The sequence below is a fragment of the Ctenopharyngodon idella genome, chromosome 9 (assembly GCF_019924925.1).
Source record: "Ctenopharyngodon idella isolate HZGC_01 chromosome 9, HZGC01, whole genome shotgun sequence".
NCBI lineage: Eukaryota > Metazoa > Chordata > Actinopteri > Cypriniformes > Xenocyprididae > Ctenopharyngodon > Ctenopharyngodon idella.
In genome coordinates, this window is record NC_067228.1 from 10,846,134 (window position 1) to 10,873,023 (window position 26,890).

The following is a 26,890-nucleotide window of genomic DNA, read 5'->3' on the forward strand; positions in this document are numbered from 1 at the left end:
GTGAGGACAGTCCTTTTTTCATTTCCTTAGGTTTTGAAAAAATTATCTATAACATCTTAGAGATTAGAATGTGTGAAGTCTGTTAATTTGTAGGCATGTTATTTCAAAATATAATCTTGGTTTACAGTAGAGATGTTATGGATTGCTGTGGTATGCGGTGTGCAATTCATCATCATCATCATCATCATCATCATCATCATCACCACCATCATCATTAACAAATGACCAACACTACTACAATCTACTGTAAAAACACTTTAATTACAAAAGTCCTTATTATGTTTTTTCCTTCTTACAGTTTAAACTTTACAAGAACTTCACAAGGCCATAAATAGTCTTGCATAGACTGACATGACTTTATGCTGGCTATTGAAAAACAGCACCAAAACATTTATATGACACATATGTAAAAATTCTGACTTATTGCACAAAGAACTTCATATAAAAAACATGAATCACATCCACAGATCTTAAAGACTTTGTGCATGCACTGATTTTGACATAAGAAGTTATGGAAGGCTCATGTAAAAAACAAAACAACAGTTTTTAATGAACGTTGGATGCAACACCCTGTCATAAAAAATCATTTTAATCCAGTTTTTGTCATAATAATTACATACAGAAAATAAAAAAGATTTTTTTAATTTTTTCTGATATAAAAATGTGGCACATTTTGGAAAAGCAGCATTTGATGAATTAGCCGACAATGGTTCCTTTTCAAAACTTTCAGTAAGATTATCATTTTTAAAGAAGTGCTAAGAATTGAATGACCAATGTTCTATCAATTTGACCGGCAAGTCTTGATTGTATAAAAGAAAATATGATTATTTCTGACACGGTATCCTCAGATATTATGACATTTAATGCTCAGTAGAATGAAGTAACAAAGGTATGTCTGCTTCTAAATACCATATGATAACATGATGCCACATGACTTGTCATGAACCTATGGCAGACGATTTTCAATAGTCCCGGCCCAGAATCAGACACCTTGGACACAGAGTGCAGGAACTGTAAAATCTTTTGGTAATTTGGCCTCAGAACATTGTTTTCACGAGTGATTTGTGGAGTTTGAGAATGTCTGTACATGGTATTATGATAGATTAGCACTGATCCGAATCCACTGCAGCCCTTGCCTGGTGTACTGGACGATATGGGCCATGCTGCTATGCAGAGTCAAGGGTCCAGTCAGTGTGTTCAGATAGTTGAAAAATTCTGGTGTGTGTGTGAGAGAGAGAATGAACAGTTTAATTATCACTAAAATTCACATTTATCAACAATAAATGAATAAATACACATTGTAAAAAAAAATATTTTTCATATAAATAAATAAAATGTTCTAATAAATAATGATAAATATTAAAATAAAATGTAATATTTTACAAAAAATAATGTCAAATAAATGTTTTCTTTCCCTAAGCTATTAAAATGGGCCCCTATGAGAAGCGCACAGTTTTCCTAAACAGAACTGCACAAACTCACCCTTATTTTCCTTGGCCAGGGTATCAGCCACCTCCCAGTACTCATAACTGTACAGGACACTGTTGGTGATGTTGAGGTGATTTGCTGCCATCTGGTGGATACGGTGGGGAATGCTAATGACACTACTTGGTGAGCTGCCTGTGTGAGATCCCATTATATTGACAGAACAAATAGAGGCAGGAGGCACAGTTCCCCTGTAGAAGCACAAACACAGATGTACTGACACCCAAACACAACATAATGGTTTCTCACAGTTGCCTAAGTATATATGAATTACAGGCCCAGCTATAATTAACCCTTACTTTCCAGCATCGTTCCAAAGGGGTTTGTGAGGTCCTTTTGGAGAACTCTAATAAAAGCATAAGCAGTTACAAGTATAGTTAAATCTTTCAACAGGACAACTTAGCTGTTTTAACAAACTGTATGTATGATAAGTGACAACGGCCTACCTTGAAGTAGTCCAGCAGAACTTTAGAGTATTTCAGAGCGTGGTCCTTTTTAAGTCTGAACATTTGCCAATAAAGAAGAGCAAGACAGCGGAAACTACAACCCAGACACAAAATGTTTGTTTTGTCAACAGACTTTAACGTGATCAAGATTCAGCCAATACAGATAGTTGCAGATCTTTGTAATGTTGTATTTACCACAGTACAGCTAGCTGTTTGTCTTCCTGGCTGGCTCCAGGGCCTGCGTGACTCTTAAGTCTCATAGCGTATCTGATCAACACAGAGAACATATCAAATCAATACAGAGCTTCTGACAAACATTTTTATTTTTTATTTTATTTTTTGGCATTTGTCAAAAAATGGGTGGGAATAAAATCTATTGACATTAACAAATATATTTGCATTTTTTGTGGCTTGTTGATCTGTCACACCACTTAATCTACACATCACTTACCCACATCTGTTGTAGGTAAAATAGAGTCATAGCCTATCACATGGAGCTACCCCTGTTTTCCATTCATAGATTATTAAAGTCATGTGATATCTGGCCTAGTCAAAATGCTTTCCATGCTGAAATAATGCAGAAGAAGAAAAAGAACAATAGAGAGGGTGAAAGAGAAACACTTAAACACCTTATGAGCTCCACAGTTTCAGCATACATGGTGTAGGGGGACTTGGACTCCAACGGTCCCTCTTCCATGGCTTTACCACACTCCATGAAGGACAAAGCAGCATCCACATAATTCACAGCTTTTCCTAACTTATCCACCTGCAAACAGGGATAGAGAGGCAAAAGGGTAAATGAAAGCAGTGGATGAATCAGATATAGAGGATACACACATAAACCAGGGATTCTCAACCTTGTTTTGGTCTGTGACTGATTTTTATGTTCTATCATCCTTGAGACCCCTGCTCCATGTCACACAGCTATTTAGAAAAACACTTCCTAAACCCTGGGTTAACATCCTTATTTGCATATCTGCAGTATCAGTGTCATTGATTGGGCAAATACAGCATGTGACCTGTTTCCATAAAGTCTTTAGCATTGTATAATACTGACTGTATTATCAAGTTTATACTGAATTGACTTTTTTTGGACTTTAAAGATAAGAATGAAACTGTCTCTTCACTCCAATTGTCACATTTTCTGTCACCATTTTGAGGCACACAATTGGGTGTCCATTGCTAAGCATCTAGCCACAACATTCTGACACTGCATTGTTTCACACTGTACACGTTTGTCACCGAAATGCAAGGTTAACACAGCAAAAGCATTATTGCTAACCCTACTATGGAGAAGGGTTTCATAGCCCCAGGTAAAAATCTGTGCTAACCCCGCTTCTAAATTACAAGTGTGAAATGTTTCTTTACTCAGGGTTATAAGTGGGGTTTAGAACGATGATAACCAGGGGTTAAGCACAGTGTGGAAAGCCCATAAGAGTCCTGTCTAGACTGAGGCAATATACTGTACGTGTTCACAATGCTGTCATACCATTGCGTCTGCTCGATGTTTCAGCCTCTTGGCCTCATGCATGTAGTACTCAGCATGATGAGAGCTAACATGAGAGGAAGAAAAGAAATATTAGGTGAGAACTATGGGAAGCTTTTCGACATTATACCTTGCAGCATTGTTAAATGAAACAAGCATTAACAGAAATTAACTCACACATCACTGATAGGTACGGTTCCTCTGTAGTGAAGTGGAAGGTTTGGAGGAGGACCCCGAGATCCAGATAGAGGCTGTAGGTGTCCTGACACCCCAACACACTCCACTTCTACCTTGGGCTGCGTCTTCTGGACCTGTTGAGACAAACGTCCTGTTTTATTAGTGTATATTACATTAGAACAATTGTTATATAACTTCATTGCCTCTAAATATTAGTAAAGAACTACCATTATTGGTCTGCATAAGGTTCTTGATTTGCTATATGGTTCTTGAAGATTAAAAACATTCTTTATGTTGCATTATACATTCTTCAGATTAGAGTACTTGATTCTGGGTTCTTTAAAACATTAGTTCTTCTAAAGACCTAAAGAATGAAAAAATTCTTTGAGAAAAATTGTTCTTTCTGATTCTTTTTGGAACTTTAATTTTTAAGATTGAAGGATGTTGATTACATAAGCATTAAAATGTAGAAAAATGAAAGAAAGAAAGAAAAAGAAAGAAAGAAAGAAAGAGTGCTGTGTGAGTGTTATCTTAAGAACCTGTGTTTTCTGTGCTGTTGAATCATTGTCTTTTCCTGTAGGTGTGCGGTAATTCTCTGCATGCTGAGCTTTCACAGAGGGCTTTGAGAGCTCTAGTATGTCAGATGGAGGAGACAATGGCGACACTGGCCTTTTGGAGTAAAAGTAATCGTCCTGACATCTGCGTACACGGCAATAAAAAGGACGTCATAAAAAGAGCATGAGCCATACAGTAAACATCAGATTACGCTAACATGTCCCAGTTGGCAAGAATAACAGCAATGAATTGACCTTTTTCATGTTTGTATTTTGTTACAGGGGTTTTCCATGATGTCCTTCAAAACGTAATTGCTTGTTGATATTCCATTATACTATCAATATGCAATAGCATATTCAGTATGTTCTAAATTTCTGAATCAACAAAACAACACTGGAAAAAAATAAACACGTTCAGCTCGTTAAATTTTACCTAAACTGTAGCTGCAAAGACAAAGCACTGATGCATAAAAGGTTCAAATAAAGTTATTAGGTCTAAATATACCCGTTTTGTTTGTTGTCAGCGCAGGTTTCCTCAGACTCATTATGGACTGACGGTGGGAGTTTATCTGCATGAGAGTGATTTCTCTTATTTTCTCTTTGAGCATCTCCATTCTCAGCCTACGGCATACGGCAAAACAAACATAAACTTACATCTATGCAAGAAGACACCTCTCATATTCAACAGAACAGTTTTTTTTTCTTCCTTACTTTTCTTTTACTTCTGCCATCTCCGGGCAGTTGGTCAGAGTGGTGCAGTTGCTTCATCAATGTCTTTTCTTTTGCCTTTCCCGATGACAAAGATGAAGACGAGGACTGTCCCTTAGTAATCTCATCTGCACTAGGTACTCTACCCAGAAGTGAGAGGTCTATCCTCACAACAAGTTTTTTCAGGCCTCGATGTGCGACGGTGGGGGACTTCTCAGATCGGCCGAAAGGAACCAGTGTATAGAGTTTGTGCCTGCCCCGGACTTGTTTGTCTGTTTCAGGGGTGCTTAAGTTCGAGCCGTGGGGGTGAGCACCAGTGCCAGAACCCTGTTTGTCATGCCTCCTCTTTGGAACAGTTTTTTGGTTTGATGTTGAATCTGCAGGGACTTTGGCAACGTTCCGGGGTGGACTGGACTCAGAGTCTGATTCAGAGGAAGATGAGGAGGACGATGAGGAGGATGAGGATGAGGAAGACGATGGACGAGTGGGCTTGACGACAGGAGTCGGTGAAGGTGGAGAGAGTGGAGGAGAAGGGCTAGAGTCTATCAAATGAGGATGTGAGGAAATGTCATCGTTGCTCCACCTTTTCTTCTTCCTCCTCTGCTCCTCAAGGTTGAGTCCGTTGCATTCCTGTTGAGTGTGATGCTGGCTGTTGGTGTGAGGTCTTTGCTTGGGCTGTACCGCCTTCCATTCAGCTTCCTGCTCCCTTCTCCTTCTCCGCTTCCTCTCTCTTTCCCCTTCCTCAGTTCTCCTATCGTCCTCGTCTTCCTCTTCCTCAGAACTCCGAACCCAGCGGCGCCTTATTACTTGCTCTTCCGCCAGTATTCTTTGTCTCTGCTCCTTGCCAGTTGGCACCAGAGTCACTCCCTGGGCCTTACCTCGGCTGTCCACCTCCCGCTCTCTCTCTCTGGGCTTTGGCTCTTTTAGGGAGTGCCCAGTTCTGGGCACCGGGTTGTCCCCTAGTTTGACCCTGCGCTTTGGGCTGGAATGTGGTTGGGAAGTCTGTTTAGAGCTGGATTGCTTGGTGTCTGGGAAAGATTTACTCTTAGAGCTGCTGTGACTATATCGACTGTTGACTTCGCTTTGGGAAGAGTCCCTGGACTTTGACGAAGGACCACGGTCTGAGCTCTTTAGAGTATTTAAATGAGATGAATGCCCCGATTTGGGGGTTGAACTGTGGTTTGATGCTCCTGTAGGTTCATTGCTTCTGTGATTATGTTCAATACTATGGTCAGTTGTAGATGAGTGCCTGGCTTGTGGTTTTGGGCTAACATGTGGCCTTTGCTTCAACGAATGCTTTGTAATTGGGTTCGAAGGTGAGTTAAACCTTTGCTTGCTTGTGGATTCAGAGTTTTTGGATTCAGGCTTGTGTGTGAGATCTTTGTGTAACTTTTCTGTTGAGCTGTGTTTGGAATGATGGGGTTGTTGAGGAGGACAAGGTCTGGAGTCTTTGGCTCGAGAGTCTCTGGATCTAGAGTCTTTGGGTCTAAATTCCTTTCTCTGGTCGGAGCTATGGTCTGGAGGCACCCATGGCCTGACTTTGGGACGATGTGGTGGATTGGAGGCAACTGTTGGATGTGAAATATATCTAGGAATTTCCCGTTGAGGTGACTGTACCTGAGGATATGTACCTTGGATAGGTACTGGGGTGGATGAGAGATTTGGACTTGGGCTTCTGGGAGGGTGCGGAAATAAAGGGCTTGGACTTCGACTCTCTCGGAGACTGTCTCCTGGACTTGGGCACACACTTGGCACTGGGCTTGGCACAAGGCTATTTCCTGGACTGGGACATGGACTGTATTCTGGGCTGGGACGAGGACTGTTTCTGGGGCTGTAGTCAAATTTTGGACTTGGAACCGGACTATCACAAGGACTATAATCCCGTCTTGACTCAGAGTCTCTGCCCCAGTATCTTCCAGGTGATGGTCCTCGGCCACAGTCAGATTTTGCACTTCGTCGCTGTCCTCCTGGGTCGTGGTCAGTCGACTGATGCTTTTTAGGGACTTTCTCAAGCCACCTGTCCAGTTGCCACTGTGTGGATGGTGGACTCTCCGTCTGGACAGAGAAAGGACACAGAGTTCAAGACACAGAACATAATGATAAAACTGGTAAAAATATTTTGTATTGTAGATATTACTCTAAATATGAATTTGATAAAATAATGTGACAAAATAAATACAGCGTGACCTATAAAAAAACGCTTGACAAGATTATGATTATCAGTAAATCCACTCTTTACTATAGTCAATCTTGGCAATTATAATCTAAGGGATCTTACAAAACCTCTAGCTAATGAACATCTCCATTGTTGATTATACTGGTGTAAAGTAAACACGGTATGTGTGCAGAAGATTGCATAAACCCATATTCCAATTTACTCAACAATGTGATTGTAAGAAAGCATGTTGGAGAGAATATAAAAAAAAATGGCAATTAGAAATTATTAGAATAAATGAATAAGAAACATGAGTATTTATGTAAACAAGACGGTGTGTCAGTGGAGAGAGAGGAAAAGAAAAACAGAGGGTGAGAGGGTGAGTGAGAGAGAGAGAAAGAGAGAGAGGGCAGAAACACTGGAGATTCCTTAAACCCTAACAAACCCTTTTCTTTCAATTTCAACCGTTTTTACCATAACAATGCTTCTTCAGTTCACTGTTTCAAATTATTACAATCCAGAAAGCTGAAGCAAAAAAAGATGCTTTAAAAACTAAATACTGTATGATGACAGAATCACACTTCATAGAGTAATAAAGTGAGCTATACCAACTACTGACTTTACTTTTTTGAATTAATGCCACAAAACAAAGCAAATACTCACTCGATAGCACACTTGAGCTCCAGGGCAGACTGTGCTTTCCCTGCTTGCCTCCAGTAGCTGACCAGAGTTAATTTAAACTTTTACTCCTCCACTCAAACATTCCCCCTTCCCCTCTCTCTCTCTTTCCAGCAAAGACACTGCATCTCTTGTGCCCTTTTCCCACTGCCCCTCCCCTCAACCCCCCTCTACCTGGAACCGTGTGGCGTTTCCAAGCCGTCCTCCTCAGAGACACTACATGACTACACGTAGATGAAAAACACATGGTGTTCCCTCCTCCCTTCTCCACAGGTTCCAAATAGATGGCATGTTCAGTAATAGAACCAGCTGTGTCACACAGACACCTTCATTCATATGGTGGTGTAGCCCTATGCTACTGGAGCTTTTAATCCCTCTTTCTGACGGACAAAATTAAGACCCGCTAGAGCCGAACGTCATATAAAAACAATATTACAGAGTCAAATTTTTCAAATGTAGCTGTTATAAGCCCAGGATTTCTTTCCTGTGCTGTTTTAAAGGGATAGTTCAGCCATTAATTCCTCACCCTCATGTTGTTCCAAACATTTATAAGTTCTTTCTTCTGTGGAACAGAAAAGATATTTTGAAAAATATCTCAATGTTTTTTGTTTGTTTGTTTTTTTACTCCACACAGTGAAAGTCAGTGGGGTCCAGCCAGGGCTGTTTTGTACAGTCACACAAGTTTGGAATGACATGAGGGTGAGTAAATGATGACAGAATTTTCTCTTTTTTTGGGTAAACTATCCCTTTAATTTCGGCTTTATGTGATGAAATCAATGCTGACATGTACTACTTCATATCTAGTTAGTCATCTGGGGCACCACATGTTGACATGACACCCAGATTCTAAAGTCTCAGTGGCCGCCCCACCACATTCCTCTCTCCACCCCCCACCATCCCTTTTTACCTCATCCGCTAAAAACAACTACTGGAAAACAGAGAGAGTGAGGCAATGAGAAATAGTAGATTGCATGGCAAAAAAATGTTAGTGTACCTCTGTGCTGCAGTTTAGGGTCTGCTGTTGGGTCGGTGTCCTGCACCGGGCGTGCGACCCTGGGCTCGGGCTGCGTGATCGCTGGCTGCTGCTTTCCCACTCGCTGGAGGGGTCTGATCCTGAAGACCCTGAGCTAGAATGTCTCACCCTTCCAACATGTGTGTGTGTGTGTTGCTGCTGCTGGCCTGACAAGCTGTCAGTCAATACATGCACACAATGGATGGGGATTGAGAAGTGCACACACACTTCTTAGGCCACACACTCAAATGCATTTACATGTAGAACAAGCTTGACAATCAAGTTCACAGAAATTTCACAATCCCAACAAGTATGCAGACTAAACCCTAACTAAATGCTTGGCCCATTAGTGGTGTGTGTGTTTGGGGGTTGAACATGTTGAAAGGCCAAAAGAAACAGAGGCTGGACTATCATCCAGCTGTCACATTCCACATATTTTGACCTCTTCAATATGTAATACACACATACTCACACATACAGAGACAAACACTGGCACATATTGAGACTTGGTACAGATACAAACATATAAAGCAGACAAAAGCATCACAAGCACACACTTACCGGTCATTATTGGCCCAGGAAGTTGTTCGCTCACTTCCCTGTATAACAGTTAAGAATAAATAAGAGAGCTCTTTAGCTTGGAATCTTCAACTTCATGGTCACTACTAGCATCTTGACCAAAGCAAAAGCCACAGTCCTGCAGTAATGCCAGAAAGGTCACGAGTCTGGTGTATTTTATGACTCAGACTGTTATGACTCATAAACCTGGAGTCCTGGGTAGAGATACATGAGATACATGAGAATGAGATACACTCACATACAAGGAGCTGGTGTTGTAGGTTAAATAAACTGAGTCAACTATCGAACTCGCTACGTTCTCAAATTCAGCAAACCACATCAAGTTCAGCAGCTCAGATGTGGAGCAGTGGCATTTTTCTCAAGGAGGCAAGAAGGCAGTGCCTCCTAAAAATTTGTGTAACATCATAATTCATCATAATTTGGTCATAATAAGGTCATAATTTGTTTTAAGAGAACTCCTATGGGGGTTATGCACAACAAACTTCTGTATTCTGTAACATAGGTTGCATCGCTTCCAGTTCAGGTCATTTGTATGTGCTCAGCAAATATAATGCTGTTTTACTGAAGATGCCTTCAAAGGAGCTACCAAAGATCAGAATAACCAATGACAATCGCATATGCAGATTGATATCTAAAAGTTTTTTATTTATTTTTCTTCTTCTCACCAGCATTCGGATATTAAAATTTAATAAAATGCCAACAATAAATACAAACCCGATTCCAAAAAAGTTGGGACACTGTACAAATTGTGAATAAAAAAGGAATGCAATCATTTACAAATCTCAGAAACTTATATTTTATTCACAATAGAATATAGATAACATATCAAATGTTGAAAGTGAGACATTTTGAAATGTCATGCGAAATATTGGCTCATTTTGGATTTCATGAGAGCTACACATTCCAAAAAAGTAGCAATAAGAGGCCGGAAAAGTTAAATGTACATATAAGGAACAGCTGGAGGACCAATTTGCAACTTATTAGGTCAATTGGCAACATGACTGGGTATAAAAAGAGCCTCTCAGAGTGGCAGTGTCTCTTAGAAGTCAAGATGGGCAGAGGATCACCAATTCCCCCAATGCTGCGGCGAAAAATAGTGGAGCAATATCAGAAAGGAGTTTCTCAGAGAAAAATTGCAAAGAGTTTGAAGTTATCATCATCTACAGTGCATAATATCATCCAAAGATTCAGAGAATCTGGAACAATCTCTGTGCGTAAGGGTCAAGGCCGGAAAACCATACTGGATGCCCGTGATCTTCGGGCCCTTAGATGGCACTGCATCACATACAGGAATGCTACTGTAATGGAAATCACAATATAGGCTCAGGAATACTTCCAGAAAACATTGTCGGTGAACACAATCCACCGTGCCATTCGCCGTTGCCGGCTAAAACTCTATAGGTCAAAAAAGAAGCCATATCTAAACATGATCCAGAAGCGCAGGCGTTTTCTCTGGGCCAAGGCTCATTTAAAATGGACTGTGGCAAAGTGGAAAACTGTTCTGTGGTCAGCCGAATCATAATTTGAAATTCTTTTTGGAAAACTGGGACGCCATGTCATCCGGACTAAAGAGGACAAGGACAACCCAAGTTGTTATCAGCACTCAGTTCAGAAGCCTGCATCTCTGATGGTATGGGGTTGCATGAGTGCGTGTGGCATGGGCAGCTTACACATCTGGAAAGGCACCATCAATGCTGAAAGGTATATCCAAGTTCTAGAACAACATATGCTCCCATCCAGACGTCATCTCTTTCAGGGAAGACCTTGCATTTTCCAACATGACAATGCCAGACCACATACTGCATCAATTACAACATCATGGCTGCGTAGAAGAAGGATCCAGGTACTGAAATGGCCAGCCTGCAGTCCAGATCTTTCACCCATAGAAAACATCATAAATCTTGATATCATCATAAAGAGGAAGATGCGACAAAGAAGACCTAAGACAGTTTAGCAACTAGAAGCCTGTATTAGACAAGAATGGGACAACATTCCTATTCCTAAACTTGAGCAACTTGTCTCCTCAGTCCCCAGACATTTGCAGACTGTTATAAAAAGAAGAGGGGATGCCACACAGTGGTAAACATGGCCTTGTCCCAACTTTTTTGAGATGTGTTGATGCCATGAAATTTAAAATCAACTTATTTTTCCCTTAAAATGACACATTTTCTCAGTTTAAACATTTGATATGTCATCTATGTTGTATTCTGAATAAAATATTGATTCTTGAAATTTGAAACTTCCACATCATTGTATTCCTTTTTTATTCACAATTTGTACAGTGTCCCAACTTTTTTGGAATCGGGTTTGTATAACTAGCTAGGTTAGCTTTTTGTTTTGCTTAATGGGTTAGTTAACCCAAAAATGAAAATTCTGTCATGAAATACTCACCCTCATGTTGTTCCAAACCCGTAAGACCTTCATTCATATTCGAAATACAAATTAAGATATTTTTGTTGAAATCCGTGAGCCTTCTGGCCTCTGATAGACTGCAACACAATTACCACTTTCAAGGCTCAGAAAGGTAGCAAAGACATTGTTAAAAAAAATTGTCCACGTGACTGCAGTGATTCAAACTTAATGCTATGAAGCGACAAGAATACTTTTTGTGTGCAAAAAAAACAACAAAAAAAATGACTTTATTTAAAAAAATTTTCTCAATGTCAGTGTCCTATACAGTTGACGTAGTGAACCCAGTGCATCGCTTCCGTGTTCTACGTCAGAACGCCAGAATTTTTTTTGTTGTTTTTTTTGCACACAAAAAGTATTCTTGTCGCTTCATAGCATTAAGTTTGAATCACTGCAGTCACGTGGACAATTTTTTTTAACAATGTCTTTGCTACCTTTCTGAGCCTTGAAAGTGGTAATTGTGTTGCAGTCTATGTCAACTGTATAGGAGACTAACATTGAGAAGAAATTGTTGAATAATTTTTGTTTGTTTTGTTTTTGCACACAAAAAGTATTCTCGTCGCTTCATAACATTAAGGTTTAACCACTGTAGACACATGAACTATTTTAATGATTTCTTTGCTACCTTTCTGGGCCTTGAAAGTGGTAATTGTGTTGCAGTCTATCGGAGGCCAGAAGGCTCACAGATTTCTTTAAAAATATCTTAATTTGTGTTCCGAAGATTTTTACGTCTTACGGGTTTGGAATGACATGAGGGTGAGTAATTAATGGCAGAATTTTACTTTTTGGGTGAACTAACCCATTAAAAATCTGTAGATATTGCCGTCAGTTCATACTGCTGTTAACACTTTCTCCAACAAGCGGATGCTATGAGTCCTGTTTTCCTGTTTGTTCATGTGACATTCGACATAAACTGCATTCAACATTGATAATAAGAAATGTTTCTTGAGCATCAAATCAGCATATTAGAGCATATTACAGCATATTTCTGAAGGATCACGTGACACTGAAGACTGGAGTAATAATGCTGAAAATGTAGCATTGCCATCACAGGAATATTTTACATTTTAAAATGTATTAAAATAGAAAATAGTTGTTTTAAATTATAATATTTCACAATATTACTGTTTTTACTGTTGTTTTTTTTTTTTTTGTTTTTTTGATCAAACAAATGCAGCCTTGGTGAGCAGCTTTCAAAAACATTAAGAAAATATTACCAACCCCAAATTTTTATGATAAATAGTAGTATGTTATATAAACATAAAAAAGCATTATAGTATTAGTCATATAATTTTAACCCGAACACATCAAAGAGGACTTTGCCTCACTGAGCACTCCACAGATGGAGTGAATGGCAAAGATGGTATTAATACAGTGCTGCCTGCAATGAGAGAGCAATGCAAAAACAAGTGCCACATCAGCCAGGTGACTGTGTGTGAATGCATTTCGTAATAAATGAACAAATGAGCTAGACTGTGTTCAAAGCTAACCACAAGAATTACTGCTAATAACAGATGATATCTGCTTTTTAAGCCGATTCCTTGAACAATCTTAATAGGCGCCCTACCTCGTCCTTGTCATCTTCATCACTGCTGAGCTTCAGGTCATCAGCGAGCATGCTAGGAGGGCAAAGGGAGAGTCGAACATGAGAGAATGTCACACTCACTTGACAGAGAGACTTATTCGTTCTGCCAATCTGCAGAACATCTGTGTGTGTGTACTAAATGTGTGAGTTTGCCTAGAACAGTTTAGCCATATGAGATTGTATCATATTACAAGTTTCAAAGAAAGTAGTCATAAACACTGCACTCTAAAGTTAAACATTGATGTTATTTGACGGTAGTTTCCTTCAGGGCTCTCTCTGACTGTGCTAACCTGCTCTGTAATTAGATACTAACTCAGTAAAGTTTATGAGGTCAGTGAAGTTGGTATGGTGGTTAGAGACAGCAGAGATATAACACTGGCCTAACACTCTACATGAAGCTGGTTTTAAACAGCAGTTGGTCCAAAGTAGTTAAATTCCAGGAAGCCCAAATTTTTTTTACATGCTAATATGTACAGACATTCAACACTGAATTTGGTAAAGTCAGTGGTTTATGATGTAATAAAGTTCAAAGGCAGAAGCAGTTCAGGCACAACCTGGTGCTTGGTTACTGAGGACAAATCGGGTGCTGCGCGCTGCACTTACGATTTATGAGGGGCCACGAGTGGACGTGAGGGCATCCTCATAGAGACACCATCCCTCACTGAGAGAGCCACAGGGAGAGAAATACATCAGCGTTATGGAGCAGAATGTAAAAACACTACTATATTAGTACACGTACAGCTGTGAACCATGTATATTTCAAAGTGAACATGAAGCAGTTAATGATGAGCAAACATCATATTGCACACATACACATTAGAAATGCGCAATATATTGGTACCATTACCATAAAAGTTTGGTATTAATCGATATTCAATAAATATTTGACAATATTAGACATTTAACTGTAAATGTACATTACTATTCAAAAGTATGGGTCAGTAAGATAAAAAAAAATGAAATTAATATTTTATTCAGCAAGGATGCATTCAATTGATCAAAAGTGACATTTATAATGTTACAAATGATTTGTATTTCAAATAAATGCTGTTCTTTTGAACTTTCTATTCATCAAAGAATCCTGAAAAAAAAAAAAAGTATCACCATTATATACAAAAATATTAAGCTTCACGACTGATTTCAACATTGACAATAATAATAAATGTTTCTTGAGCAGCAAATCAGCATATTAGAATGATTTCTGAAGGATCATGTGACACTGAAGACTGGAGTAATGATGCTGAAAAATCAGCTTTGCCATCATAGGAATATTTTACATTTCAAAATGTATTAAAATAAAAAATAGTTATTTTAAATTGTAATAATATTTCACAATATTACTGTTTTTCAACCAAGTCAACCAAATGCAGCCTTGGTGAGCAGAAGAGACTTCTTTCAAAATCATTTTAAAAACATTAAAAATCTTAAACAGAAGTGTACATTTACACTATTTTTACATCATCAAATGCTCATAAAAAGTGAAGCTTCAAAACACTAATAACTAAACACTGTCTTTAGTAAATCTCAAAATAAACCTAAATTTTTCATATTGTACTTTACAGTGTTGTGATGACTAATTTCACTTGTAGCATTCAAAATGATTGACTTCAGTTTTCAGGATTTTATCTATTTATTTTTTACACAAAATAGTACATAATTATTACCAGTCATAATGGCCATAACATGAAAATAGCTTATCAGTATCAGTCAGAATGTTAATATCGGTGCATCCCTAATCCCAATAAAAAGACATATATTTAAGTCAGTGCTCCAAAATAAGTTTTGCACATCAGTGTAGCATCTTTACCATGTCTGTGTCGTGAATTGTGCTGTTTTCCCTCCTGAGACAGATAAACAGAAAAAACAAATCAGTCAAATCAACACACGAACAACACACAACACACAAAAAAACAGAAGGGTGAATTCACTAAATGGTTACTAAACTCAAATAAACATTCTTCAATATTTGCCAAACCCTGTACCTTATTCAATATTCCAGTTTAACCAGTTGTTGTTATGTTCAGGTGCACTTTTGGCATTTTAAACAAGTCGACTCAGGTTGTAGTGGTGAAGAGAAGCTGTACAGTCCCTAGAAATGGCCTGCATTGTGTTTGGAGCATTACTAGCTGATTTACATAATTTCTTTAGTGACTCTGGTGCTAAAACAACACAGATTTATGAGTTTATGAGTGAGTGCAAATAAACAATGCAAGTGTAATACCCTGCAGGAAGAGAGAGGAGGAGAGAGAGAGAGTACGAGATAAACCTACAGAGACAGAGCAGAGGTTGTGCCTTATATTGGTGAATTTCTCACACTTGCCTGCAGTCTGTAATAAACCATGTGCGTACCTTTGAGTGCGAGTACAGGAAATGCTGATTGCTCCCTTCCCCTGCGGGCTGCTGGTAAGGCCAGGACTGGGTCATGTCCTATGGAGAGAGATGAGAGGACAGAGGCTAAAAGTCAAAATGACTTACAGAAAATAAGTTACACAAATGAATAATTGAAAATGAGCATTTTTCCATTATTATATGCAACTGACTGAAATGTGTCTATATCCCCTGACTAATAAGTTTTAGCCAATCGAGGCCGTTATGTCAAAGGGGATTTCCAGTGGTTGTGATGGTATTGATGTGTTTTGCATCTTTAGGAACTCTTAACTTTAAAATTCAGCCAAAAATTACTCCAATTACTTGCTCTGATTATTTCCAAATTGGTATGACTTTCTTTCCTCCGTGGAACACAAAAGAATATATTTTGAGAAATACCTCAATGTTTTTGTCCATACAATAAAAGTCAATGGTCACCAAAATGGTTTGATTACAAATATTCTTCAAAATATCTTCTTTTCTGCTACACAGAATAAAGAAAGTCATAATTAGGGGGAGTAAATGATGACAGAATTTCCATTTTTAGGTGAACTATCAATGGTATCATAAATTACCTTCTATTCATCATTAATATTTTTTTTCCAGAATGTATTAAATAATCAAAATAAAAAATACATATATTAAAATATAAACATATCAAATATTTAAAATACATTAAATCCATAAAATAAAAAAACTAATAAAAAAATAACTAATTAAACCATCACTCATAAAGATTTCTGCAGTAGCTCCTCACCACAATCAGCTCAAAGACGCTGTTTAGCTGATGCTTTTCATCTAAAAGACATTGCATTGAACATGGCTGCTGTATTGATTTTAAATTCCAGTGACATCTAAAAGTATCATTTTCTGTATGTTATTTCATAATAGCATTAGTAGTTTTTGCAGAACTAAGGTTTCATTTTGATCCTTTCTTTATAAAGAGCAATTGTTTAATTCGGTGAATGATCTAACAGAGGAGAGTTCATGACCTTTTGATGAAGAACTTACAGGAATTGTGGGTTTGTGAAAGTTTCTAGCATTTCTCATAATGTGTGTGTTTAAATTAATTACTCAGTAAAAGTTTTGTAATTGTTTATTGTGTAATCTGTTTTGGTTAGAGCGTGTGTGTGTGTGGTACAGAACAGGAAGCAGTCTGTGAAAAAGGCCATGAGTTTTCTACTCTGTACAACGTCTGACTGATTACACTCTAAAATGAAATGTTCACGGACTGATGTTCATTTATCCGAGTGTCAAACATTGTCAGAACTATGTCACTAAATTTGCACAGTTTTTTTTTTTTTTGAATAATTATACATGGCTGACCACTAATAGAAAATTTCTACAATGGTACAAATGATTGTTTTTGCATGGTACTGCATAAATCCAACATGACTGTCATTTTGGCCAGTGTAACATACACACACAATAAATAATAATAATAATAATAATAAATACCGTTCACACTCCCTCTTTGGCTATAAATAGAGATGATCATTGGATGAGTAAATGTTACTGTGTCAAGACAGTGAGGATGCTCAAATAGCAATATTTTGATAGTGTCTCAGAAACAGCGTTTACACTTTTTGGGGAAGTCAATGTAATAATGGCATACTTAAAGCTAGGGTGTGCAGTTTTGTAGAGGCTAACAATAGCAAGTTTTGAAAGCATAGATCCCACCAAAGCCACGCCTCCTTCAAATCACATTAACCACACAGCCAGATGTCATGAGAGATGGCGTTAAACTACCTCATGTCTCAAAGCATATAATATTACAATAATAATGAACATAAGCAACTTATTCATGGTCATTGTTGGAACTCAAAGCACTTTTGTAAAGGTGCATTCAGACCATGTCAGAATTACCATAATTACGAGATTCCGACATAAAAACTGTTCACGTCCTCGTAGAATTTGTAATTACAACTTGTAAACTCTGAATTTTCAGAGAGCTCCTACTTGTACCACCTGACTGCCACGGATTCATTTCGGCGTTAGAAACGCATTAATTCGAGAACAGCTCAGAGTACGTCGAGAGTTGTCATCTCGTAATTGCGGTAATTACGTCATGGTGTGAACGCAGCATAAGCTTGTTGTTTTTGTTCAGAAGGAACTGTAAAAGGTGGCTGCTATTTGTTTGCTGCACTCTTTGACTGTCGGTGTATCCTAAATCGCACACTGAGTAGGTACTTCATTTGAATTTACTTCACGACTGTTAAAAAGTATGTTCTATATAGTATGGATATGGGTAGTATGGGTACTACATCGGCCATGTTGTTACTGTCACATGACCTACCAGTGTCAGTTGCGTCACTTCACTGCCATTCACTAATCCTCTCCCGTGGCCTCATGGGATAGTAAAGTGTCCATCGAATGCACACTTCAGAATCTCAGTGGAATTAATACTTCTTTACCTACTGTTTTTTTAATACTATGTATTCAGACATACTGCTCTTTTGGTGTACTGTTTTTTGCATACTATATAGTAGGGAAGTATTCGTTTTCAGATGCAGCGTGTGTGTCCACAACTCTGCATAGCCTCATGAAACACGCTGATGATGTGTGATATCTGTGCGAGCAGGGTGCATGGGGGTATGCAAATACATAGGTTGACAAGCAGGTAGGACATTCTATCATTGCATCAGGACCAAATGCAGCGAATCTGTGTGACCACTGACCAACTTAAACCTGTTGCAAAATCTGATCGTGTGGACTCCTATTGAAATGAACAATTTATCGAACAATGGTAAATGTGACTACACCTTTATATTGTAGCTGTCGGTGCATATTAAGCTGAGAAAAGTAGAAATTATGTCACATTTCCATTACAGTTATACACATGGCAGCTACAGCTACACCTTTAGGATAACAGTCATAGAGCTATTGTAATTACAGGCAAACTCAAATCTGAGATTTTTTAAATAGTACATTCTACACACATTATCTGTACTGGATAATATAATATCCACTGATTTCATACGTTTGCTGACATAGAGTTGTCAAAAGTACCGACTTCTGTAGCATTCAGTACTGAAATTTTAAAAATGTGACACTTTGAGCGCTGTTGAGCGGATTCATAAACACCTCTGATTGGCCATTGTATTCACGCACTCATCGGATATGTCTGTGATTGGCTACAATGATCATCGCACGGCAGCGTTTGAAAGCACACAGAAGTGTTTGAATTTGAAAGCATTTTGAAAAACGCAGGAGCGTTTGAGAGCAGGCATCTATCAGCGGACTGGTCCATGATAGACGCTTGCTTTTTAAACGCTCCCGCGTATCTGTGTAAACGCTTGGTGAAGAGAGTCATTGATGACTATTTACAATGTTTTTGAAGCATTGATCATTAAAGCCAATCACAGACATATCCGATAAGTGCATCAACACAATGGTCAATCAGAGGTGTTTACGAATCAGAGGTGTTTACAAATTTTTTAAATTTCAGTACCGACATGGTACCGAAGTCGGTACTTTTGACAACTCTACACCAGACTTTGTAATCTTTAAAACATAGCATTAAGAGTTAAAGGCATAATATGAAAGATTTTTGGATTCAAATATCCAAAAACCACTAGAACAATGTTATATAGATTGTCGATTGTGTATTTACATCATCCCAAATGTTTCCAAGAATGTTTAAATCCAGAGAAACAAGCAATTAACCAGGACACGGGCTATGTCTGTGAGTCGCCTATCAATGACATCATACCTGCGTTACCCTCGGTTTCTGGTTTTATTTTGTAGAAACCATGGAAACACCAAACATTTTAATATATTATTTGTTTTATTAGAGAGGTGAGCAACTGTTTGGATGGATACATTCATCGACAGAAAACTAATCATTGTTATATAGCTCAACACAGTAAATCTCGTTTTCTTGATTTACAGCGAGTACCATGTTTTACCATGCCTAATACCGATCTAGCTTAGTGCAGCGTGCAACAAGTGTTTCATAGCAGCTGCTGAGTGAACGCAGAGTAGCACTATACCAACTTTCAACACACAAATTTATCTAATATGATAAAACAACGCTGCTTTACCCCACATACACTTGACCGGAAGAAGCGAAAGCGGCATAATAAAAGCTCCACTGCTTTCAAGCTATGTGTCGCACTCGTCTCTCATTAGCAATCGCTCCATCGGCCTTGTTCAGCTCCCACAGCACTCGGCCCTGCTCTGCTTCATACTACACTAACGTTAATAATCTCATCCATGAACATGATTTCTGCCCGAGTCCCATCCCGATTCTTTTCCACCGGCTGTAGACATGAAGACAACACCTCCCATGATTACGCGAAATCAAGGTGTCATCAAGTGTACACCTTAATTTTGAATAAGCGACCTCTAACGGTGAAAATTTACATATTGTTCCTTTAATAAATGGGTCAAGTGCAGCACATTTCAAGTCACAACAAACAATGGTCTTTTACTTTCAAACTATTAGGATAAACTCCACCGTGTCTTCAACACAGACTGCTAAACTAATTTTAGTAGAACTGTAGAATATCATCATATTGTAAATCTTCTACTGAACAATATGATATTTTCAGAATATATATATATATATATATATATACATATATTTTATACATATACATATATTTTACACATCAATAGTTCTTCCAAGCCTGTAGCAATATTTCAAAAACACACTCCTCCCTCCAGAGCATAACTCTTCCCCCTTTCCACTCGTTCACCTGCTTCATTATCTCTCTCGCCACCTTCAGTCACTAAGGACTCATCTCTCTCCTCCAACAACAAAGCTTCCCAGGTGAACCTGAAACTGCTTCTCTTTCTATGCATGTCCTCTCTTTTCTGTCTATTTAGATGCTTTGAAACAACCAGAACCAGTCTACAACACACTGCATAAAACAACTCATTCTCTTTTCACATTGATTTTTTCCTTCATTAAAAAATATTATGCAAAAAGAAATAAATAGGACTTTTTAGAGGAAATTAAAAAGATTAAAGTTTGATTAGACATCAGTATCTAAATAAAAGCTGATATATTATATATTTTACATTAAGAACATACATTATTTCAGGAACTCCCATGTTATTGGGAATTTTCTGTTGTGCAATATTTAATCATATCAGCAGACTGTGAATTTGACAATAATTTAAACGGTAAGACAAAACCGACAAAAGGCTTAGACACATGCACACTCATGTTTGCAACCTCACCAACACCTGTTGTGCTCTTTCTAAAAATACCTATGACCACAACATCACCCCGTCTATACATGTGCTCCTTCACCAACACTGAATTCAGACTAATGGTAACAGACGGATATGAGATATGCAGCACTGCATACTGTACTGAGATTATCCCACACATACAGTTCAGCACAATGCACATGTACAAGGCTGCTGCTTATCAAAACGTTGATACTGAAGACCTCATTTACATTTACAATATCAGCCCATGCAAAACTGGGGCAAAGTGTGAAGTGGACACACAAACAGCAATAAACCTAATAATTGATCATGAAACAAGATATCAATATAAGAAAACATGCATGTAATACATCTGCCCTTAGAAGTAAAGTACACACTTTATCCAGACATCACAATCAGATGTCTGGAGAACCACTGACTCGAACCACAGATTTGAATCTGCATGATCTGCATAAGCATTTTCCCTCCAAAAAAATGTTTTATATCTGTTCTTTTAGGGTAAGACATCTGTTCTCAGCAGACACATGAATTATTGTTCATTTGGATAGCACCTAAATAACTCGTACGTAGAAATGTTATAATAATTAATCCATAGAATAATCCTCTTTCATACTAATTCAGTAAATGATTAAGCAGTGTCATATATATGCCAACCAGAAGCTAAACTGCAAAATATTTTGTAAATACAATTTACCTGAATTACACTCAACATCAGTGCTTACCAAGAGAAAAGCTAAACACCGCCATATGATCTTCCAATGCTAATGTACAGTTTAAGTGTCAGGGTGAGTGTCACTTGTAGTATCTTTGCAGAGAAGAGACACTATAGGTGCTTTTAACCAATACTAAAGTGCAGTTATGCATAAGCATATTGATTCCAAGGACAATTTGTCTGGATCAAAGCTGCTGGGATTATTTCATTTGAATATTCCATTAGCATTTAAGGATGTATTTTGAATGGGAATCACACTGGCATTTGCAGTTGAACTGATTTGTTGCAAGAAAAAACATTAGCTCATATAAAATAAAAAACAAATTAGGCATAATTTGAGACCTGATGTATCTGGAGGGGTTTATTTTGTGGTAATGACTGTATCATACTTATTACATGCAATACTGATTTGAAATTATTTTATGATGCTGTTACACACTTTAACTGCTATTATTTATAAAACATTTTTATGTTTGACCAGTCAGAATCAAGCATTCCAGAAAGATGTGCAAGTAATAATGAATTAGGCCTATAGTGTACATTTTATGACATTCCAATATAGTTAATGTGCAAGAATTAATAGATTAATTTATAGAAAGATGTCACGGATATCTATAAGAAATGAATAACCCATTTATGTGATCAATTCTTACAAATAGACATACATTACAGCTGAATAAATGCTGCACAGCTGACATCTGCATGTATCTGCAGGTGATATGGTTGCTATTGTGGTTGTCTGCACACATGCACTTGTCTGAACTGAAGTGTCCCCAAAAGCTCTCAGTGTAGGGGCTGACTCACACACAGCTGTAGGAAAATATTATGTATTTTTTGATGATCCCTTACTTTTTTTCCTTTTTTAATAAACCTCCACAGCACCTGTTTCATTACCCCCTGAATGACTGAGAATGAGTCATCTGTGAAGCTTGTGTGTTTGCATGAGTACAGCAGTGAATGTGTGTGTGAGAGAGAGAGAAATTCCCAAAGTTTAGCAGCTTAACTGAGTGTATTTAACCTTACTCACTTAGTAGGCTACTGGTCCTCCTTGCGCCCTCAGTTGCTCAGACTGATCTTCAGCTCTCTTCTCCCAGGTTGTTTGTTTTTTAATTACTATTATTCTCACATATGCGTCAATAAATATTAGTACAAGCGAGCCCTAGTCAGACAGCAGGCAAAATCCCCTTGATGCCACCGGGTCTCTGTGGAGAAGTCCAAACTGAGATACTAAGGCGAAGAGATAAACATGATGTAACAACAAGAGAGGCAGGTGATGGTTGCCTTGATAGAGTGAAGAAGCTCTTCAGAGAGACAGAAGAGGAAGTAGTTTTTTAAATTTTGAATTTGAATGTTTCGTACCACCTAATCAACACTGAGCGCGAACCACAGCAAAACCGAAAACACCAAGTTGCACTCAAAGGTATTCACACCGGAAAACAGTTCAACTGACAAAACCATAAAGCATCACATCAGAGAAGTTCTGTCAGTGTATACAGAGACATGACAGCGCATGATTCTTCTAACTACAGAGTTTTCAAATGTTTTAATTATTCCTTAATGAGCACTAAACCTCATATATTCAAACATTTCGACGACCACAAAAGTTAGTACGGGCGCCTATTTTTTACCTAACGTTAAAAAGACGCTCGAGATGAGAAATCGTGCCCTCCTGAAGAGGTAACCATAGTAACAGTACGCTGCTCGTGTACTTTTCGCGAGGAGCATCGGGCGAAACATCGACAAACATAAACACAGCCATTATCCACCACTTAACTAGGCTATATATTTACATATCACAGATACAACACAAAAGGTTTGTGTTTTGTTTAAAAACTTTAAAGACAGTTGACGTTTGGCTAAGAGGAAAAAAGAATGCGCGAGACTACATAATATTTTAATACTAATAATAATATAAACCACATTAAATATATAAGATAACACCATCAAAGAGTCTTCATCACATTGGGTAGTCATGTTTTTGTTTCTGCCTGAAAAACAAAGTAACTTAAAAGCATTAATTTTAATTTTAACACTAACCTGGGATGCGTGCTGAAGCATGAAACAAACACTTGCAAGTTTTCCCTTACTTCCATAAATGGTAGGCATGTTGAGGTCGATTGTTTAGTTGTCCATTTTGGCAGCTACAGAAGCGCAGCACTACGCACCGCACGAGAACGAGCTTCAACAGGTCACGCATCAGAGGCACGGTCGGTTCTGTGGAAGCACGCGATGGGCGGAGGCTGATGGACCGGCTCGGCGTTGTCACCTAAACATCGCGTCAGAGCGCTATGACGGCAATGAACGAAGATGCTCGTAGAGACACTCCTGCGTAAGCAAGAAGGGAGGAGGGAAACAGGGTGACCGAGAAGATGAAGCATGAAATTCCTCCGGGAATGCGAATAAAAAAGCAAAAATCATTTTTCTTTCTTTCTTTCTTTCTTTCTTTCTTTCTTTCTTTCTTTCTTTCTATATGTCTGTTTATCTATATGTCTGTTTATCTGTCTGAGACAACAATATTATGTTGGAGACCCCTAACATCACTGATGATTTTCACAATGCAAACACTTAAAATGAGCTTAAAGCCTGTCTCTAAGATGAAGGAGGTTGGAATGAACCCTGATACATACCCACAGAAGGATTAGGCATGAAAATAGTTCCCCGGAATTTCCACTGAATGTTACTCACTACTCTGCACACTCCCAGGTCAAGTTTTACACCTCCCCCCACATTGCTTCATACATTTCACTGAAATGAAAGAATAAAAAAAAATGCAAACACAGAATGCATTGAGCCTATAAATGCATCAGGAGACAATTGGATACTTAGGTAGACACACTTTCCCTGTGAAATGATTTTCATTCACACAAGCTAACAAGATGAGGATGCAGATTTGTTTGTGCCTGTGAGACTTGATATAACTATTCCTCGAACCTGACCAAACATTAAGAGACTAAGAATCCCAAAATACCTTCTAGGCATCTTGATTTGTTGTTTTCCAAAACATTATGTATTAGGTTTGCACTGGGTGTGTTTGAGGTTTGTAGATAGGTCATCTCCTTGGTGTCATGTTTATAGCAAACCCAGCCACTTTCATTTTTTTTTTGGCAGACATCTCAAAACAAAAAATGGCCCCCATAATTAAACCTATAATAAAACAAATATTTTCATAAGAAAATGTGAGTGGTGCTTGTCTGTGCAAACCTCACTGCCACAATGTAATGGGGTTGCTAGGTGGTGATTTCTGTCTCACTGCAATCTCTGGTATTGTGGCTAGATATGAGATATAAGATAGCTTCATTGTAAGTCTATAGAATATTTTCATTCATTTTATCATTCATTAGATTAAAAATAAGTCTGATTGCTAAAGAAAAAAAGTATAACTTACCAATCAAGCTGCATGGTTTGAGGGGGTTTGCAACTTTTCTTGCACAAAACAGTGTTTGTCTTTTGGCTTTGTCTGTACAGTTGTGACAGGAATGCCCCAGATGTGCTGCTGATCCTTCTTTCTCACAGTCGTGGTTTCATTACTCAAACAAAGCACTCTTCTTATGACCGCTCAGTCATTACTCACCCTCATGAAGAGAGAGCCACACCTGGAGGAAGAAAATAATCAAAAATAGATTGAAACTGAGAAAAAGCAAACGGCGCGTAAGAGAGAGGCTGCGTAAGAGAAAGAAACCAATAAAACTGAGTTTTATAGCATGCAGTATTAAAAAACACAAATCACAGAACAGGAGGAAATTGAACAGTGAAGCTTTTTTTAATCTAAACATATGACAAAAGGACATGCTTGTGTTTGAGAGTTTAATCAAGAATCAATGTGTATCTTAGGTTTTTTTTTTCTTTTCAGGCAGAATATTTGAGCTAGTTATTATCACTCCTACACAGACAGAGACAAAGTTAAGTCCAAAAAAAAAAAAAAAATCATAAAATTGTAATGTATAACAATAAACATGCACAGCCTTCTATTTATACCTTTTACCCATACGTACATTAAATGCAGTACCACTGAGATGGCCCATAACATATAGACTGCTCTCATTAGCTTATTATTTTACAAGGCAATCAGCGCAGATAGCCAAATGTGAGATGGTGACATTAAAATGTTAGTTCACCCAAAAATGAAAATAATGTCATTTATTACTCACCCTCATGTCGTTCTACACCCGTAAGACCTTCGTTCATCTTCAGAACACAAATTAAGATATTGTTGATGAAATCGGATGGCTCAGTGAGGCCTCTATTGAGAGCAAAGCCATTGAAACTCTCAAGATCCATAAAGATACTAAAAAACATATTTGAAACAGTTCATTGGTTCAGTGGTTCTATCTTAATATTATAAAGCTACAAGAATACTTTTTGTGTGCCAAAAAAACAAAATAATGACTTTTCAACAATATCTAGTGATGGGCCGATTTCAAAACACTGCTTCATGAAGCTTCTGAGCTTTATGAATCTTTTGTTTCGAATTAGTGATTCGGATCTCCTATCAAACGGCTAAACTGCTGAAATCACGTGACTTTGGCGCTCCGATTCACTGATTCGATTCGTAAAGCTCTGAAGCAGTGTTTTGAAATCAGCCCATATACATATTGTTGAAAAGTCGTTATTTTGTTTTTTTGGCGCACAAAATGTATTCTTGTCACTTTATAATATTAAGGTAGAACCACTGAACTCACATGAACTGTTTCAAATATGTTTTTAGTACCTTTATGGACCTTGAGAGTTTGCTTTGCTCTCAATAGAGGTCTCACTGAGCCACAATATCTTAATTTGTGTTCCGAAGATGAACGTAGGTCTTACGTGTGTGGAACGACATAAGGGTGAGTAATTAATGACATTATTTTGGGTGAACTAACCTTTTAAGGTATTTTACAAACAGACACACTGATATTATTTAATTTTAAATAGGCAAGGACAAATAAAAAGGACACTTAGACAACCAGAGCGGATAACGAACCCATAAATACTATGTAAAATTGAATCAAAATGTTTAAAGAAATTAAAAAGGGGAGAGGGTCCACCTAGAGAGTGCTCTGGGAGGAAATCATAGCAGGGGCATCCTTGGTTACAGCTACTTGAGATGCTGGGTCTTGGGGATTGTGGGTAGTCCCATGGCAGGCCTGTTAAGACTTGATGTTCTGCCCTCCCCGCCACAGAGGGGTTGCTTCTCTTCTCCTCCGGCTCTTGAGATGAGCCCTGAACCTCTGCTGGTATCCATGGTGACCCACTGGGAACTCAGATTCCTCTAGGTAGCTAGCCAGATGATTCAGGAGGGAGCAGGAGTGAGTGGTAAACTGGAAAGGAAAAGTGATGTTTTATGTTGGCAATGCAATATGACTAGTGAACTTTTTTT

The 26,890-nt window shown here is 38.2% G+C and overlaps 1 protein-coding gene across 7 annotated transcripts; it reads right to left on the minus strand.

Moving 5' to 3' along the window:
• Positions 1 to 242: 242 nt before the first annotated feature.
• On the minus strand, positions 243 to 24,941 carry aff3 (AF4/FMR2 family, member 3). 7 transcript variants are annotated; one of them, XM_051905339.1, is made up of 20 exons: positions 24,162 to 24,265; positions 23,572 to 23,859; positions 22,562 to 22,736; positions 15,624 to 15,701; positions 15,082 to 15,115; positions 13,878 to 13,935; positions 13,257 to 13,308; positions 9,263 to 9,300; positions 8,684 to 8,876; positions 4,860 to 6,911; positions 4,654 to 4,769; positions 4,134 to 4,293; positions 3,595 to 3,728; positions 3,421 to 3,484; positions 2,561 to 2,697; positions 2,127 to 2,198; positions 1,932 to 2,025; positions 1,785 to 1,831; positions 1,483 to 1,676; positions 243 to 1,215 (listed from the first exon to the last, which is right to left on the minus strand). In XM_051905339.1, the coding sequence occupies exons 4-20, from the start codon at positions 15,696 to 15,698 to the stop codon at positions 1,094 to 1,096; spliced, it is 3,642 nt and encodes a 1,213-aa protein (XP_051761299.1). In that variant the 5' UTR covers positions 15,699 to 15,701; positions 22,562 to 22,736; positions 23,572 to 23,859; positions 24,162 to 24,265; the 3' UTR covers positions 243 to 1,093. The 7 variants fall into 7 exon arrangements, with proteins under 7 accessions (XP_051761299.1, XP_051761298.1, XP_051761295.1 ...); XM_051905338.1 differs by having other exon boundaries at positions 22,562 to 22,761; XM_051905335.1 differs by lacking the exon at positions 22,562 to 22,736.
• Positions 24,942 to 26,890: the final 1,949 nt, after the last annotated feature.